Below are 18,074 nucleotides of genomic sequence, written 5' to 3' on the forward strand. Positions count from 1 at the left end.
CACCTTTCTAAGCACTGCCGTACTAAAAAAAACTTTCTAAGCACTGCTCCAAATGAGAATCACAACTGCTGCAATGTCTCAAGATTCAAGCACAAGAACTCTCACTAGTACGAGTGCAAAGGGCTTGCTTGGTTCAACTAGTCTATCTTAGGGTCTGTTTGACAGAGCTTCTCCTGATTCAAATTCTCTAAAAAAATTGATTCTCTGAGGAAGTGATTCTGTGGCTGAAAGTGATTCTTAATGATTCTCTAGGATAAACTCTATGAATCAAGAGAATCAGCGTGGTCAGCTCCTCAGGAGAAGCTACTTTTTTCAGCTCCTCAGCTTCTAGTTCATTTCAGTGAATCAGGAGAAGTGATTCACTCAGGGAGCTAAAGCTAAATTCTGCCGTTTGGCAGAGCTCCTCCAGATTCAGCTCAGAAGCTGAATCTGGAGCTCTGCCAAACGGGCCCTTATAACGGCGAAAAAGATATCGTGACTAAGCTTGTCTTACTGAATCTTGCCACAACTTCATGTCTTTATGACGTATGGGTCCCAACTGCACACACTCACTCTCCCTGCACAGTGCAAAACAATCGTGGCAACAGCAGTACCCTTTTTGAATCTACGGAATTCCCGGAGGCGACTCCGGATCTCTCGGAGGCGATTCCGTTTGGCCAGCGTCCTGAATGGACGGGGCAACTCCAACCTCAGATCGTTCTGATTAGTTTCTCGGCCTTGCTTCTCCATCAGCCGCGGAGGTTATCATCGTGACACGCCTGGATCATCCAAGCGGAAAAGTGTGTTGACAATGACAATGATGCTTGGCTGGCCTCCTGTATTATAGAGGTTGTGACAAATCATCTCATTGTCAATAGTCTAAACCAAATTAGGGTTGTGACTACTACGAAGAAGAGTGCATCTTCTGATCGCTCCTCTAAGAATTCCCAACCTCAAGCTCGTCGTGGATGGCTAATGCGACCGTGGAGAGGACAATTGCCAAAGGTGCGCCATCCCCCTGTGGTTGCGTTCGGTTCCTCATTTGATAGAGTGCACAAGGCAAGTTTTGGAAGAAATTGGAATGATGTTTTTTTGCCATCTGGGAAAGATGCTGAATTAAACATGTTTCCATTCTTCCTACGGAAAGATGCCAAATTAAACAAAGGTAGCCACTAACCAAATTAATTCTGTTGTGGATCAAGTAGTCAGTCCAATTCAAACTGCGTTCGTACGAGGACGAAATATCCTAGAGAGAGTCGTCATCTTACATGAAACAATGCACGAACTGCATAGAAAGAAAATGAGCAGTGTATTTTTTAAGGTAGACTTTAAGAAGATCTATGACAAGGTCAAATGGTTATTTCTTCTACAGACACTACGGATGAAAGGTTTCTCATCCAAGTGGATCTCTTGGATTGAGACCTTTCGTCTCAGGTGAAAGTGTAACAATTAAAGTGAATGATGATGTCGGATTTTTTTTTCCAAACAAAAAAAGTCTCCAACAAGGTGACCCATTTTCATCAATATTGTTCAATATAGTAGCAGATATGCTAGCCGTTCTTACCAAAAGGGCCAAAGCAAATGGGCAAATAAGTGGAGTAGTGCCTCATCTTATTGATGATGATATCTCTACTCTACAATATACCGACGACACGATTCTCTTTATGGATCATGACATTGAGAAAGCTCGCAATATGAAAATATTGCTTTGTGCGTTTGAGCAACTATCAAGTTTTAAGATCAATTTTCATAACAGTGAACTGTTTTGTTTTGGCGAAGCCTAATCCATGATCAAGTAGTACACCAAGCTTTTAAGCTGTGGTATGGGCATATTCCCTTTACGGTATTTAGGCATTCCTATACATTATAGGAAACTGAGGAATACAGATTGGAAAGGGGTCGCGGTTGGAGAAGAGACTCGGTAGTTGGAAAGGAAAACACCTTTCAACAGGTGTTCGCTTGACTTTGATAAATTCAGTATTCAACAGTCTACCCATGTACATGATGTCTTTCTTTGATATACCAAAGGGTGTGCTTAAAAAGCTTGATTATTTTCGCTCTAGATTCTACTGGCAAAGTGATGATCAAAGACAAAATACCGACTTGCTAAATGGGACATCATGTTCTGACCTAGAGATCAAGAGAGCCTAGGTATTTAGGAACTAGATACTAAGAATATTGCCTTACTCAGTAAATGACCTTTTAAGTTGCTCACGTCTAGTGATATGTTGCAATAGCTGATTCATAATAAATACATGAGCTCTAAACCCTTATCTTAGGTCCAGTGAAAAGCTGGAGATTCACACTTCTGAGTCAAACTTATGAAGGTGAAGCGAGATTTTCTCCGCTTTGAAACCTTTACTATCAAAGATGGTGCCCAGGTCAGGTTTTGGGAAAACTAGTTGTCGGGTAATTCTACTCTGCGAGAACAGTATACATGCCTCTACAATATTGTAAGGAACAAACATGATACAATAGTAGAAGTCTTCCAAACCTTCCCTCCAAAGATTTCTTTTAGAAGGGATCTTATATGGCCAAGATTAATAGCGTGAAATGCTTTACTTCTTTGAATCGCAAATATTGTGTTTACTCAGGAGCAATATGAGTTCAGCTGAAACTTAACCCCGAATGCGTATTTCTTGATGAAATCTCATCATCTTGCCTTAGTGCATAGTGATGTTTCCAATATTAATAAACGCCTTTGAAAACTGAAGGTACCACTCAAATTCAGAATCTTCCTTTGGTACTTACGCTATGGTGTAGTTTTGATAAAGGATAAATTGGTAAGGGGATGCGAAATGTTGTTTTTGTCACCAAGAAAAGACAATTAAACACCTCTTTTTAATGCCGTCTTGCCTATGCCGTGTGGACTATCATACAAACGGCTTTAGGACTTCCCGACCTCGTAGTGTGTCATATATGTTCGGTACTTGGTTACGGGGTTTTAGGAGGGATTTAAAATCGAAAGTACTGCCAGGGATGGCTGCTACTTGCTGGCGCTTTGGTTATGCAGAAATGATATGGTTTTTGACAATAGAAATATTTTATCTTTTTTTGCAGGTTATCAACTTTTGTATCCACTGGCTCCGTACATGGGCTATTCTATAGAAGCCAGATTTTAGGGATACTGTTATAGTGGCATGTTAGTATTTGGAGCGGATGGTCAGAGAGTGTTTTACCTATGTCTATGGGTGGCGATCTAATCGAAGTATCGGAGCACGTATTTCTTGTTTCTTCTCTTATGTTAGGCAAATTTTGTATTTTAGACAACATACGGTACCGTATTTGCAAAAATAGACAACAGTTTAGCGTATTTACAAATTTAGCACTCGTATTCGGAACCTCAGTTACCGAATACTCGATTTTGGAACCTCAGAATCCGAAAACAGCCCGGACCCACTGTTTTCGGCAACTCAGTTACCGAATACGGTACTGTTTACCGTATTCGGCAACTCAGTTACCGAAAACACAGTAAACAGTGCCGTATTCGGCAACTCAGTTGCCGAATACGGCCTGTCCAGTCTGCCGCACCGGGACGAGTGGCAGCGCTACAGTAAAGAAGCTAGCAAGCTACCGTCTGAGCTAGGAAGGCATAGAAATGCCGGTTTTTTATTTAATTCGCGAATTTTTTTGGAGTACAAAAATAGTCTAAAAATTCTAAACGTTTTCATGAGCAAATTAGAGATCACTAGCAACCCATTTTAATTAGTTTGGTCCAAAAAGCCTGAGCCAATATTTAATTAGAATTATCCTAATAAACCAACTTTTATAAACTCTAGCAAATTTTAATGCCTCAAATAAATTCACAAAAATCTAGAAAAATTCACTAATATTCTTCTAATGTGGTGTAATAATTTATAAAAATATTTTCAACCCTATGTTATTTGGTGAAAAAATGAGTTCCTTTATAATGATCTATTTATATGTATTTTCATCATTTCATGTGATATTCGCTTTTTAATTCAATTTGAATAAAAAAAATTCAAATATACACAATACCTTGGTTTTCAGATTAATTCAAAAATGCTCAATATAATATGTTGCCGGCACCAAGCTGACAACGTCAGGCAATAAACAGTTGGTATGAACAGTTCCTGGAGTCTCGTTTGGCCTCACCTCAGCTTGTGACTGAAAAAGACACGTGCCGGCAACATATTATATTGAGAATTTTTGAATTAACCTGAGAACCAAGGTATTATGCATGTTTAATTTTTTTTATTTAAATTGAATTAAAAAGCGAATATCACATGAAATAATGAAAATACATATAAATGGATCATTACAAAGGAACTCATTTTTTCACCAAATAACATAGGGTTGGAAACATTTTTATAAATTATTACACCACATTAGAAGAATATTAGTGAATTTTTCTAGATTTTTGTGAATTTATTTGAGGCATTAAAATTTGCTAGAGTTTATAAAAGTTGGTTTATTAGGATAATTCTAATTAAATATTGGCTCAGGCTTTTTGGATCAAACTAATTAAAATGGGTTGCTAGTGATCTCTAATTTGCTAATGAAAACGTTTAGAATTTTTGGACTATTTTTTACTCCAAAAAAATTCGCGAATTAAATAAAAAACCGGCATTTCTATGCCTTCCTAGCTCAGACGCTAGCTTGCTAGCTTCTTTACTGTAGCGCTGCCACTCGTCCCGGCGCGGCAGACTGGACAGGCCGTATTCGGCAACTGAGTTGCCGAATACGGCACTGTTTATTGTGTTTTCGGTAACTTAGTTGTCGAATACGGCACTGTTTACTGTGTTTTCGGTAACTGAGTTGCCGAATATGGTGAACAGTACCGTATTTGGTAACTGAGTTGCCGAAAACAGTGGGTCCGGGCTGTTTTCGGATTCTGAGGTTCCAAAATCGAGTATTCGGTAACTGAGGTTCCGAATACGAGTGCTAAATTTGTAAATATGCTAAACTGTTGTCTATTTTTGCAAATACGGTACCGTATGTTGTCTAAAATACAAAATTTGCCCTTATGTTAACCTCTTTTGTATTTTTTTTTAGTTATGTACATCTTGGTTATACAGAAACCAAGAGTATTCCCAGTATAATTATATTACTTTAATATAACTGTCAAAGTTCAATATAAATTTTCTTTATCGAAAAAATCCCAACTAAGAAATGGATTAGGAACCAAACGATCGACTCGTTTGGACATATTCACCAAAAAGCTACTTAATTTGGACATATTTGCCAATGAGGACGGTGGTCAAGTGTGATTTGCAAACAGTCGTGGCAGGAGTTTTGATCTTGGAATTGGACGGACAGGATGGTGCTTCGGGCGTGAGGCCAGCATTGGCATTGCTGCATTTGCACACTACTGTTGGTGGGTGGATTTTGGCCTTTCTTTGCTTGCTTCTCCCCATTGGAAATGGTGCTGGTCTTCTCACAGTGGACTAGCAGTGGCTCCACATTTACTTGTACCTTTTGATGCCACATTTGGTTTCTAATTTTTTAAGGGTGTGGTCATCTCAAGACACTTTGAACTGAAGCTGTACTTTGCTTGACATGAATGGGCCTCCACGCTTCATCTCCTCCTAGGACAGGAGGGTCATCTTCAACTGATTCTTTTTTAATTATATTTGTTTGGTGTAGGAATTTTATTTTTTTACCGTTCTAACGATTTCTTTTACAAAAGATTTTTAAAGTTATTTATTTTATTTAGGATTCTCTTATTTTTTTCGTAAATCTCTTTGAAAAAACTGTTAAAGATAAAGAAAAATAAAAGGAACAGTGACGAGAAGAAAAAAAAATAAGAAGGGAACTGGTTGGAAATAGCCTCATACCCATCCCATTCAATGGCTTGAGTGGGAAAGGCAGGGTGCCCGTTTTTAAATCCAAATCCAAGTCCTGCTGCCATTTTTGGTCCTTGGAGGCCCTCTCAGGAACTGACCTGAAGGAAATCCTCAGCAGTTCTGATGAGGCTGGATTATTGAAGGTTGCATCATCTCAGTAGGTTTCCCCTTTGACCTGTTTCGAAGCTTCAGATTTCTTTGCACATTTTTTAATCATGTGCAGAGCCTGCAGAGGACTGCAGGTTCTTGCAACCTCTCGTTGTGTTAGTTCTCTGAATGAGATGCAGTATATTCTTTATTTCTCTCTCTGTTTTTTTGGATTCTAATAAAAAACATGTTCTTTTCTCCCCCTTTTGCTCAATCTTTGATAGGTAAATGAGGAGCGCCAGATCGTGCAGCTCTTTCCAGCAAGCTTGCCGAGCTTTGTGATTTGGTAGCCATGGAGGAAGAGCAAAAAGCTCCGAGCTTTCTTGATGTGCCCAAGGATATCCCCATTGCCACCAAGTCCCTGACCATCAGGACCAGCGCCACTGAATGCGGCGGCGGCGGCTCCGACCGGTCTGTCCCCATCTCGCCGGCCATCTCCATCACGCCACACCTCTACTCGCCGTCGCCGCCGTCTTCCGCGTTCGTGTCGGCGCTGCAGTCCCCGTACATCTCGCCTCGAGTCCTCGAGCCGCCGGCGTCGCAGCCGCGCCAAGAAACCAAGGCCACCGGCGTCAGTGTCACCACCACCGTGGCGCCGTCGCCGGTGTCATGCTCCAATGGGTCCCACTCGGAGGATATCGACGCGCCCAGCGCGTCCTACACACCGCCGTCGGAGTGCTACGACTCCAGCGGCATCGACGCCGCCAAGATTTCTGACGGTGGCGGTGGCGGTGGCGGCGGCCCCCTTCCGCCACGCGTGTCGTTCTCGTTCCCTGTGCCGCGGGTGTCCTTCACCAGGGGCTCCGTGGTGTCGCCGTCCTCCAACGCCAAGCTCCGAAGCTGCGATGTGTACATTGGCTACCACGGTAATGGCGGCCTCGGCAGGTTCTGCAAATGGCTCAAGTCAGAGCTCGAGCTGCAAGGCATTGCTTCGTTCGTCGCCGACCGCGCCAAGTACTCGGACTCACAGAGTCATGAGATTGCCGACCGGATTATTTGCTCGGTGGCATTTGGTGTTGTGGTGGTCACCATGTCAAGTTTCCTCAATCCATTTAGCCTTGAGGAGATCAGATTCTTTGCTCAGAAGAAGAACCTTGTGCCTATATTGTTTGACACTGAGCCGCCAGAGATTGCAGGGCTTTTTGATGGTAAATTGGAGGATAAGGAAGGGAAGGAAGCATTTGAAGGGCTGATGCGGTGCCATGAATTCAAGCTTGAGGCGAATGAGAGCAATTCAAGGAGCTGTGTGTCGAGGACAGTCACTCTGCTACGGTCCAAGCTTGGCCGGAAGAATATCGCTGAGAAGGAGAATGAAGCGTCTGAGGGCCTGCCTTTTCCACGCAACCGGCATTTTGTGGGAAGGGAGAAGGAGCTGAGTGAAATCGAAGGCATGCTTTTTGGGTCAACGGTGGATATCCAAGAAGTGGATTGCCTAAGGGGTTCCAGTACAAATGAACGATCAAGCGGTGTGTCTGATGGGTTTGCCGACGAGGAGAGCGATACCGTAAGGACATCTAATGCCAGATTCATCAGTTTGGAGATGCGCAAGTGCAAGGAGCCAACATTGGAGGCTTGGATAGATCCAGTTATTGAGTTGTCATCTGGTAAAGGGCGAAGCCTCCAGAAGCAAAGATCAAAGCACAGGAGGTCAAGGTTTCGGTGCAACAGCAAGAGCTACGGCAGTGCCAACATAGTCTGCATCATAGGCCCTTCAGGCATTGGCAAGACTGAATTGGCATTGGAGTTTGCTTACCGGTACTCGCAGCGGTACAAGATGGTGCTGTGGATTGGAGGCGAAGCTCGGTATTTGAGGCAGAACATACTCAATTTATCCATGAGTTTGGGATTGGATATCAGTGCAGAAGCCGAGAAAGAGAGGGGTAGGATTCGGAGCTTTGAGGAGCAAGAGTTTGATGCGTTCCAACGGGTGAAGCGGGAGTTGTTCCGCGATGTGCCCTATTTGCTCATAATTGACAATCTTGAGAGTGAGAGGGATTGGTGGGAAGGCAAGGATCTCCATGATTTCATCCCGAGGAACACTGGAGCGACGCATGTCATTGTGACCACATGTTTGCCACACGTGATGAACTTTGAGCCAATGCAACTACCACAGCTCTCCTACATTGATGCAATGGCCTTGATACAGGGGAAGAGGAAGAAAGACTACCCGCCTGAGGAAACAGAAGTTCTCAGGAAGTTTGATGAGCGGTTAGGCAGGCTGAGCTTTGGCCTGTGGGTTGTTGGTTCACTGCTGTCTGAGCTCATGATTGCTCCTTCCACTCTATTTGAGGCTGTTGAGAGAATATCACTGAGCGACAATTTGTTCCCCATTGGTGCCAATGATGATGGCTTCTGCCATAACAATTCTTTCTTGATAAAGGTCTTGGTCTTTTGTTTTGCATTGATGGACCGAGCAAAAGGAGGAAGCCTTACCTCAAGGATGGTCATTGCCGGTTCTTGGTTAGCTCCTACTCCTGTGTCATCTACACTATTAGCTGCAACAGCGAGCAAGCTACCAATGAAAGGCAGTGGTATGCACCTGTTCGGTGAATCCCTCAAGACTGCATTTCTATGTGGCACACATTGCTTTCTAGCTCCACATGGACGGAAAGCTGAGGTGGAGTCGGCGCTCTTACTTGTTAATCTTGGGTTGGCAAGAAAGGCAACTCGACATCCTGGTTGCTGGATCCAATTCCATCCGATCACACAACTCTTTGGCAAGATCAGGGGTGGTTTGGCGCTGACAACTGCAGCAGTGAATGGAGTAATGAGGGCCGGAAACCCCTCAGTATACTCTGACCACCTGTGGGCTAGTGCATTCCTTGTGTTTGGTTTCAAGTCTGAGCCACCTGCTGTTCAGCTTAAAGCAGTTGACATGGTACTCTTCATAAAGAAGACGGCACTGCCCCTGGCAATTGACTCCTTCATGACATTCTCACGGTGTGGTTCAGCTTTAGAGCTGCTCAAGGTGTGCACTAACGTCCTCGAGGAGGTGGAGAAGACTTATGCGTCGCGGATGCAGGACTGGAACCGCGGGTCATTATGCTGGAGGAAGAAGCTGCAACCGAACCACCGTGTTGATGAATTTGTCTGGCAGGAGGTGACTCTGCTCAAGGCGACATTGCTCGAGACAAGGGCAAAGCTGCTGCTCCGAGGTGGGCTGTTCGACAGTGGCGAAGAGCTGTGCAGGACCTGCATTAGCATCCGGACAGTCATGCTTGGCCATGGCCATGCCCAGACTCTAGCTGCTCAGGAGACATTGGCAAAGCTGGTCAGATACAGGAGTAAGATATGAGATGACATCCATGACCCTTGTAAGCTCTTTGTAATGTGAAATTCCTCTGGTGTATTATAAAGGGTTCAGAAGTTTTCACATCTCAATATTTCTGAATCTGTGATATCAGCTACAGTTTTGTTAGTGATCAGTATAATAGCCGAGCTGCTCCATGATACCATATGTCACTTTTTAGGGCAGAAGCTATATGTAAGTGGAGTTGTTATGACAGTACAGTTAATTTGCTATTTGGTAGAACTTCATTTTCATCTTACTATTGAGCTTCCCAGATGAAACTTTCAGAAATGAAAATGGCCTTTATGTCATCTAGAGAATGGTTTTGGTGAACAAAGAGCTTCACAACTTAAAATTGCTCTACTTTTCTGAGTTTCCCTGAAAAAACTTGCATTCATGGGCAAATCTGTATTTGTTGAATAGCTGGGAATCTCTCATGTTTCTGCTGAAGTTCCTTAGGAAGTGCATCAGAAGTTGGTGACAATGAACAGCATTGCTGCCTGCTGCAACTTTGTGGTGTTAACAAGCTCATCTTTTGAGACAAGGTTGTCGGGGAAAATGGCAATGTCGGAGATCTTCTCTCAGTGTGACATTTTACCCAACAACTCTTCTCTCGAAAGCAATGGAAAGATGGGGGGGGGGGGGGTAGTGGCTTGACTGAGAATGCAGAAACTAGTAGTAACATGTATTGCTCTTTTCCTTGCCCAAAGGGTTGTTTTGATGCAGGGGCAAGCTCTGGTCGTGTTCCTGTCTGTTGAACTGAATTTTTCTACGCTTTCTGTCCATTGCCATCAGTGATCTTGGCTTACAAGGACAGGATGACATGTGCCTGCAACTTTGCACAACGCGTTTTGACAACCATGGCATATCCAACGTGGATCTGGCCATCTCCACTGCAATTATGACAAGTGACAACTATGGTGTAACACTTGGTTCATTAGTGTTTTTGGTTTTTGCTCGTGTAACTTAAAGTATTTTAGTATGGTAGGTTTAATATCACTTTGATAGTTTAAATTTTTGTATTTTAATTATAGTATATTTGAGTTAACTTTATTACACAAAGTGAGGATGAAAATATAAGAGATATGATATGCATATATAAATCCGCTCCACGAGTAAAATGTGTTGTGAGTGAATTTTAGAGATAGTATGTTACATATGTCATGCGTTGTGGTTTGGGCCATCTACCGCTGCAGTTCTGACATGTTCTTTACCCTCGATTCTCAGCAAATAAAATATAAATAAAAAAGTAAAAATGCTTTGATACCGAAGCCAAATGGGCTTTAATGCAAAACTGCCTAACTCAGGTCAATGGGGCTGTCATGTCGGCATAACCAAAAAGAAGACCAACCGGACCGGCCCAACTGTCCAACCTTGCACGACGGGGAGGGCATATATATTCGGAAATACGAACTCGGACGAGGGCCAATCTGCAAAAACACGCGCGCACCTAGTACCTAGCTTTCCTCGTCCTGACGTAACTGCCCCCACACCTCCCCGCCCCACCCCGCATCGCCGTTGCCAACCGCCGACGAGATCCGGTGCGGGAGATCCCCCAGATCGGACGCGGGATCAGGGGCTCGAAACCCTGAAACTATTCTGATGCGATCGCCTTAGCTTGAAGTCCTGCTGCTACCCCTGCGTGGCCCGCCATGGCGGGGAGCGACCTCGAGCCGCTGCGCTCCGGGGCCGCCTCGCTGCCGTCGTCATCGGACCCGGACTCGCCCGCGACCCCGCGCCGGAGCCGCATGCGCGAGCTCCTGCGGAACCTGGACCGCCGGCTCTCGAGCCGGGGCCGCGGCCACGGCCACGCCCACGCGGAGGGAGGCGGTGCCGCGGCCCCGGCCGCGGGGGCTGGCGGGGAGGAGGACAGCGACGAGCTCGGGGACGGCGCGCCGCCCGAGTGGGCGCTGCTGCTCGTCGGGTGCCTCCTTGGGCTCGGCACCGGCATCTGCGTCGCGGCGTTCAATCGTGGGGTGAGTAAGAGATCCCTGCGGGCAATTGCGTTATTTTTTACGGTTATATTATCTGATGGCCGTGGAAGATGATTACTCTTGTAGTGAGATCTGTATATATAGGAAACCCCACTGGTCTGCAGGTGTTATTCAGTTTGCCGATTGCGTTTCTTCTTAAGGGAATGGGGAGAGTGGTTATTTTATGAGACGTTCATGTGCTGTTTAGGGTGCTATGTTAGAGACATTAATGCATGTTTTGGCCTTCTCTATGTGAAATTTGATACTGTAGGGATGGTCGGCTGGTAGCACGCCTGTGCAGAATTTTGATCTGTGTGGAAGGTGCTTACTTGGACTCTGCTTGTAGAGTGTTGTGTTGGTGCATGACATCTGAAGCTATGGAGTTTTTAGGCAGATTCTTACGTGTCATTTTGGTCTGATGGGTGATGATTTTGTGCTACTTAGTGTCTTCTTGCTGGTGATTCTGGTGAACTGCTGGTATTTCCTGTGCAATGTTTTATGATGTGGATTGATCAGATAGAGCTTGGTTTTATTGGATTGATCAGTTAGATGCCTCGTTTAGTTTTAGCAAACCATATGAAACGGCCTCGTCTAGTGACTTAGAGAACCTAATTCTCATTCTTATTTGAACCTTTCTGAATGTTTGTCTCAAAAGTGCCTGGCTGACCTTTTCAGGTACATGTCATTCATGAATGGGCATGGGCAGGCACACCCACAGAGGGTGCTGCTTGGCTCCGTTTGCAGAGGCTGGCTGATACTTGGCATAGGATATTGTTGATTCCAGTGACTGGCGGAGTTGTTGTTGGTATGATGCATGGATTACTGGAGATATTTGAGCAGATAAAGCAATCATTATCATCTCAAAGGGAAGGTGTTGATTTCATGGCTGCCATCTTTCCCACAATCAAGGCCATCCAAGCTGCAATTACTCTAGGGACGGGATGTTCATTGGGGCCAGAAGGACCTAGCGTTGATATTGGTAAATCTTGCGCAAATGGCTGTGCTGAAATGATGGAGAACAACAGGGAACGGAGGATTGCTCTTGTTGCAGCTGGATCAGCTGCTGGAATCGCTTCAGGTACTGAGGTGTTTCCAGTTCTTTCAGCATGCTAAGATGTTGGATTATTTTGATCTTTTCTGTAATGGGGAACATAACCATACATTTTCTGATTTGTCTCTTTGATAGCCATAATCTTCGTGCTGCTGAGTTTCTTGTCTTGTATTCTCCCCTGACTTGTGTTACTATGTCTTTCTTTAGGTTTTAATGCTGCAGTTGCTGGATGTTTTTTTGCTATCGAAACAGTATTGAGGCCACTTCGAGCAGAGAACTCACCACCATTTACTACTGCTATGATTATATTGGCATCAGTTATATCATCAACTGTGTCCAATGTTTTGCTAGGGGAAAAGGCAGCATTTATTGTCCCGACGTATGAACTAAAATCTGCTGCTGGTATTTTACCTTATTCTGATCATTTTTGGTGTTTGTAAGGTAGATGTTTCTTAGTTTTCATTCTAAATACAGGAAAGTAGGTGTTCTGATTTCACTTTCACCTGTCTTTTGGTTCTAGTTTCCTTTGTTTTATTTTTGAGATAATATTAGTCCACTGTGTGATCTGCGGCACATGCATTTATGTGTCGCTTTTTGCTATACGAGAAACTTTAATGTGAGCGAATATCAAATCAACCCTTTGTTCCAATTTTAAATCAATATATTGCCTTTTATTGTTCATTAGTATGGCATCTTATGTTTCCTTGGCAAATTTATTATGTTCTCCCTTTTGTAGTCTCCAGCTTTTATTTCCTCCTCCAACACCTATCTAGAATTCATATTCCCTTTCGAAACCGGGGGACTTAAAAGCTTTTATTTCCTCCTTTAGAATCCAGCACCCCATCCAGCTTCATCTGATGATTTAAACCTCCTACCTAGGCTTATGATTTGAACTTGAACGAGTGTTCTATTTTCTTGTGTGCACGCGCACGCGCACTAACTGCTTTCCCTGGAGCAAAACCCATAGATGTAGTGCCCTTCCATAGTCTTTTAATAATCAAATGTGACAGGTTCATGGTTTTGTGGCTAATCTCCTTACGACCACAATGTACAGCGCGTGCCATTCCTTGTAAAAGTACCTCTGACTGTTTTTAGCAGCTATCATTTTTTTCTTGCCATTTAGTATTCGGTAACTTGCAATACTGATATTTTCTCCCAACATTTTGTGTTTAAATGTTACGTTGTCTAAATATACAACTGACTAAAATTATATTCTGCAGAGTTACCACTCTACCTTATTCTAGGCATGCTTTGTGGGGTTGTGAGTGTGGTATTCAGACAGTTGGTTGTTTGGTTCACTAAGACTTTTGACTTGATAAGGAAAAAATTTGGCCTTCCTGCTGTAGTATGTCCTGCTTTAGGTGGTCTTGGAGCTGGTTTAATAGCTCTAAGGTACCCTGGAATACTATATTGGGGTTTCACCAATGTTGATGAGATTCTACATACGGGTAAAAGTGCTTCAGCCCCTGGAATCTGGCTCTTAGCTCAATTAGCTGCTGCAAAAGTTGTAGCAACTGCACTTTGCAAAGGTTCTGGACTTGTCGGTGGCCTTTATGCTCCAAGCTTGATGATTGGTGCTGCTGTTGGTGCCGTTTTTGGAGGCTCAGCTGCAGAATTAATAAACTCTGCCATTCCGGGTAACACTGCTGTCGCACATCCTCAAGCTTATGCACTAGTAAGTTTCCTATTTGTATCAGGCAGTTTAAAAGGTTGATAATGCTAAGAGTGTGCTAACTTTCTACTCAATTAAGGTGGGAATGGCTGCTACGCTAGCTTCAGTGTGTTCCGTCCCATTGACATCTGTGCTCCTGCTCTTTGAATTGACTAAGGATTACAGAATTATACTTCCTCTGATGGTAGTGTTACATCCAATGCGTTTGCTGTTTTACTACACTAGCATATAATTTAACATATTCATTGTAGTTGTTTAATTGTGCTGATTAACAGGGAGCTGTTGGTTTATCAATATGGGTCCCATCTGTTGTAAATCAATCTGGCAGCAAAGATACGTTTGAGGCGACATCTCCTCGACATGGCTATTCTTCACTATTACCTCCTGCAGATAGGAATGAGACAGATTGGAGACGATCAGATGGGGATGATGTTGAACTCACAATTCTAGATGATGATCCCTACCACTATGGTAGTAACAATGAAGAGATGCTTCTCGACGACTTGAAGGTTGATGATAATTGAAGTTTTTCTTTTTTTCTGGAAAGTTGTTTGTAGAAAGTTGAATGATTAATACAACTGCGATACTCTTATTCTCAAGTCATTATGCAACTTACTAACAACCACTCTTCCAGGTATCACAAGCAATGTCAAAGCATTATGTTAAGGTTACACCTACATTCACCATCAAAGAGGCAACAAGGCTTATGCAAGAAAAGCAGCAAAGTTGTGTTCTAGTTGTAGATAATGAAGATTTTCTGGAGGGAATTGTGACATTAGGTGACATTCGTCGTAAAGGTTTTGAACCAAGTGAAAACTCTAGTAGTACTGAGGAAAGCTCATCTGCCTTGGATGTATGTAAACTGTTCATATTAAGTCGACAACTTGAGTCCTTGCTGTTATTACTCTTTAAGTTAGCAGAACATGCATTTACTTGGCAATTTTGCAGGCAAATTCATCTCTTGTCTCATCATGCCTCACTCGAGGTTTTCAGTTCCATGGCAATGAAAGAGGACTAGTGACCTGCTTCCCAGATACAGACCTGAGCACTGCCAAGGTGCTTATGGAAGTCAAAGGAATTAAGCAACTTCCAGTGGTCAAACGTGGTGCTGGTCGTAGAAATGATGGCAGGCGTAAGGTCCTCGGCCTTCTTCATTATGATTCAATAGGATGGTGCTTAAGGTGATCCTTTTCCCTACTCGTGTTTCTTATTTGAGTACTTGAATTACTTTTGTGACGATATCTTTCTTTGAGAATCTTATTAGATTAATTTGTTGACTTACCTTAGTTACGTATACCTTATATGAGTAGCTTAACTGTTTTAGGACAAAGTTTCCCCAAAAGTACTGTATGAGTCCTCTCTCAGCAAAACCTATTCATGAACCCACATAACTCAGTTGACCCCAATATGAGTGGAACGTATGACCTCTCACAAAACCTATTGCACAACAGATTCTTGTCCATGGAGATATAACATAGGCCCTTGATACTATTGGATTTTGTTCTTTAGGACACTTTATTTATAACCTTTTCTATAAACTGCTTCGTGATACATTTTCCTTAGGAAATTGCATTTGCCCCTTGCTATTTAATGTCAAGAAAGTTTGGACAAAGAAACAATGGAGTGTAACCATATATTATATATGCAAACTCAGATGAAAAATCCTCTAAACATAGTATGGTTTGTTGACCTCATTTTACCACCAAAATACCAACTACCATATTGTGTGCCATGTTTTATACCCTTTGGGGTTCACGTAGTTCTTTGTAAAGAACTTACTATAGAAAACCGTTTTTGGGTATGTTAACATTTCCTATTTCCTTTTGTTAACGAGATATAGCAATAATAATTGACATCATAGTATAGGGTAGAGACATTTGACTGTAACAGACGCCGTGCGCAGGAGCGAGGGAGTGAACTTACATAGGAGAATCATTGTGCTTCCTACATTTTTTTTAATAGTCTCATGCAAATGTTTGGTGTTGTCCATTTGCAGGGAAGAGCTTGAGAGGTGGAAGGCAATATATCAGAGAGAGAATTTCCAGCAGACAACAGTTAATGGGCACTGAACATGCAGAATTGAAGTTTTGATTGTACCTTGTAGTGACGAAAATACCAGATACATAAAGTGACATTCCAACAAAATTAGCGTTAACTTAGAAACACCGGTGTTAAAGAGGCCCCTCGTCAAGTGTAAAGTCTCTTGGAGTTGCCAGGATATGCATTTTGTATCAAACACATATATAAAAGGTGATGATGTGCTCTGTTATTTTCAGCTTTCACTGTGGAGTTCTGAAATTCTGACGTGGTAATGTACTGGAACCCATGTTCGGTGCGTGAGATTACTACTCAAATGCTGGTTATGCTGGACGAGAAGAAATGGTTAATACCCTTTGGTCATATTTTTGTGTCGCTATAATATACTGGAATTGTTGAGCACTGTTCGTCCCGTACGTACATCATCGAGCTCCTCAGGTAGTCAGTCCAGTCTTGGCGTCGATCCGATCCGAGAGATCAAGAAAGCTCCTCTCGGAAGACGTTCTCGAAAAAAAAAAATGATCTCCAACCTAGCGCTGCCGGTGCAGGTCCTGACCTCACAAAAACATCAACGATCTTCGCTTGCGACCCGATCTGCCTCCGGCTGGGGCCTTGGCGTGTGTTGGAGAAGAAATTTGTGTTGCTCAACGCCTGCGTATGTTGGTGCTTTGGCGCTCGCCAGATGTCGACGAGGAGCTTCCTCGCCGGGGCCGGAGTTTGTATCTTTTTTTATTTATTTTCTTCTGCTTTATTAATATAATCAGGCAGTTCTCATATCGGTTGTTCCAAAAATTCCACCGGGCATGCTGTCATTATCACCACTGGTGTTAACTGATTGAAATGGGTAAAAGGACTAGCATGGAGAAAGCATTGACATGAATATTCATTCCCCAGAACAGTCCAGTTTCAGCACAGTGGTCTGTTCCTCCTACACTATCCTATTCTAGCAACCATTTCGTGATACTTTTTTTTTTTTGACGAAAATCAGGAAAGCTGCTTTTTCATTCATTAGAAGAAACAAAGTGGTACAAGATGACCAAAACAAAACACCAGGTAAAAGGCTTACTATCTAAGTACGCTGTGTTTACACAGTACATGCACATGTCGGGGGTGGTAACCATATCTCTAGGAGACCTTGGCTCCTATCATCACCCAAGCACTGAATTCCTCCTTAATGATGACGAGGAGGGCTTGGCAGGAGACATGCTGCCCATCGAAAATACGGTGGTTGCGTTCCTTCCACAGGTGCCACACCGTGAGAAGGATGACACTCTGGATTTTCCGTCAATGTTGTTGCGACGCTAAAACGACATAGCCGCACCACCATGTTGAGTGAGGCGGATGGAACTGGGCATTTAGCTCCATGAGGTGGGACCATGCAGCCACCATGCTCCACACTTGTGAGGAGTAGGATCACTCCATGAAGATGTGGTCGATTGTCTCTAGGTTCCGGTAACACAGGGGGTAGAAATACGAGTTTGGCCATCCACGGCGCTGCAAGTGATCCGCCGTGTACACTCGCTTTTGCACCAGTAGCCAGGCGAAGAATTTGATCTGAGGTGGTGCTCAGGAGTCCTAGACAAGCGATTGAAGATCAACTTTGGTGCTTCCCGTGAATTGCGCAGTATATGCAGAGCGGGACGAGTATTCACTTGTGGATGTTCCTTTCCAAATGATGGTATCCCTTGTATCTGTTAACACCACTCCCTGTAAGGCCCGCCAGAGGTTGACGTAATCGGGAAGTAGGTCCGGCGTGATGGCATCTCTCATGTTGTTTATCCAAGCGTTGTTAGTGAGCGTGGCCTGGACTATTTGTCGTTGTGGCTGGAGGGCGTTGAAGAGTTTAGGGGTGATGTTCCGGGGTGCTGAGCCCTGAAGCCACCTACAACACTAGAAATCTGCAGTGCACCCATTACCTACCGTCACCACCGTGAGGGTGTGGAGGAGTTGTCGATCGGTGCCATTGCATGGTGTTTCCAACCCTACCCATGGTTTATCAGGCGTCATCCAACTAAACCATAGCCACCTCAGTCTGAGTGTGCGGCCAAATTTCTCCAAATTTAGTACGCCAAGGCCACCAAGCTCTTTCGGCCTGCAGACCCGATCCCATGCAATCTTG

At 43.6% G+C, this 18,074-nt stretch overlaps 2 protein-coding genes across 3 annotated transcripts; both read left to right on the forward strand.

Moving 5' to 3' along the window:
* The first annotated feature begins 5,798 nt into the window (after positions 1 to 5,798).
* On the forward strand, positions 5,799 to 9,491 carry LOC133898320 (uncharacterized). 2 transcript variants are annotated; one of them, XM_062338970.1, is made up of 2 exons: positions 5,799 to 5,943; positions 6,158 to 9,491. In XM_062338970.1, the coding sequence occupies exon 2, from the start codon at positions 6,226 to 6,228 to the stop codon at positions 9,226 to 9,228; it is 3,003 nt and encodes a 1,000-aa protein (XP_062194954.1). In that variant the 5' UTR covers positions 5,799 to 5,943; positions 6,158 to 6,225; the 3' UTR covers positions 9,229 to 9,491. The 2 variants fall into 2 exon arrangements, with proteins under 2 accessions (XP_062194954.1, XP_062194955.1); XM_062338971.1 differs by having other exon boundaries at positions 5,805 to 5,947.
* Positions 9,492 to 10,677: 1,186 nt separating this feature from the next.
* On the forward strand, positions 10,678 to 16,200 carry LOC133898878 (chloride channel protein CLC-f). Its single transcript, XM_062339677.1, has 9 exons — positions 10,678 to 11,198; positions 11,871 to 12,273; positions 12,454 to 12,648; positions 13,467 to 13,921; positions 13,998 to 14,102; positions 14,194 to 14,427; positions 14,553 to 14,771; positions 14,867 to 15,099; positions 15,915 to 16,200. Exons 1-9 carry the CDS (start codon positions 10,875 to 10,877, stop codon positions 15,985 to 15,987), a joined length of 2,241 nt encoding a protein of 746 aa, XP_062195661.1. The 5' UTR covers positions 10,678 to 10,874; the 3' UTR covers positions 15,988 to 16,200.
* Positions 16,201 to 18,074: the final 1,874 nt, after the last annotated feature.

Source organism: Phragmites australis, chromosome 18 (assembly GCF_958298935.1).
Source record: "Phragmites australis chromosome 18, lpPhrAust1.1, whole genome shotgun sequence".
NCBI classification, from domain to species: domain Eukaryota; kingdom Viridiplantae; phylum Streptophyta; class Magnoliopsida; order Poales; family Poaceae; genus Phragmites; species Phragmites australis.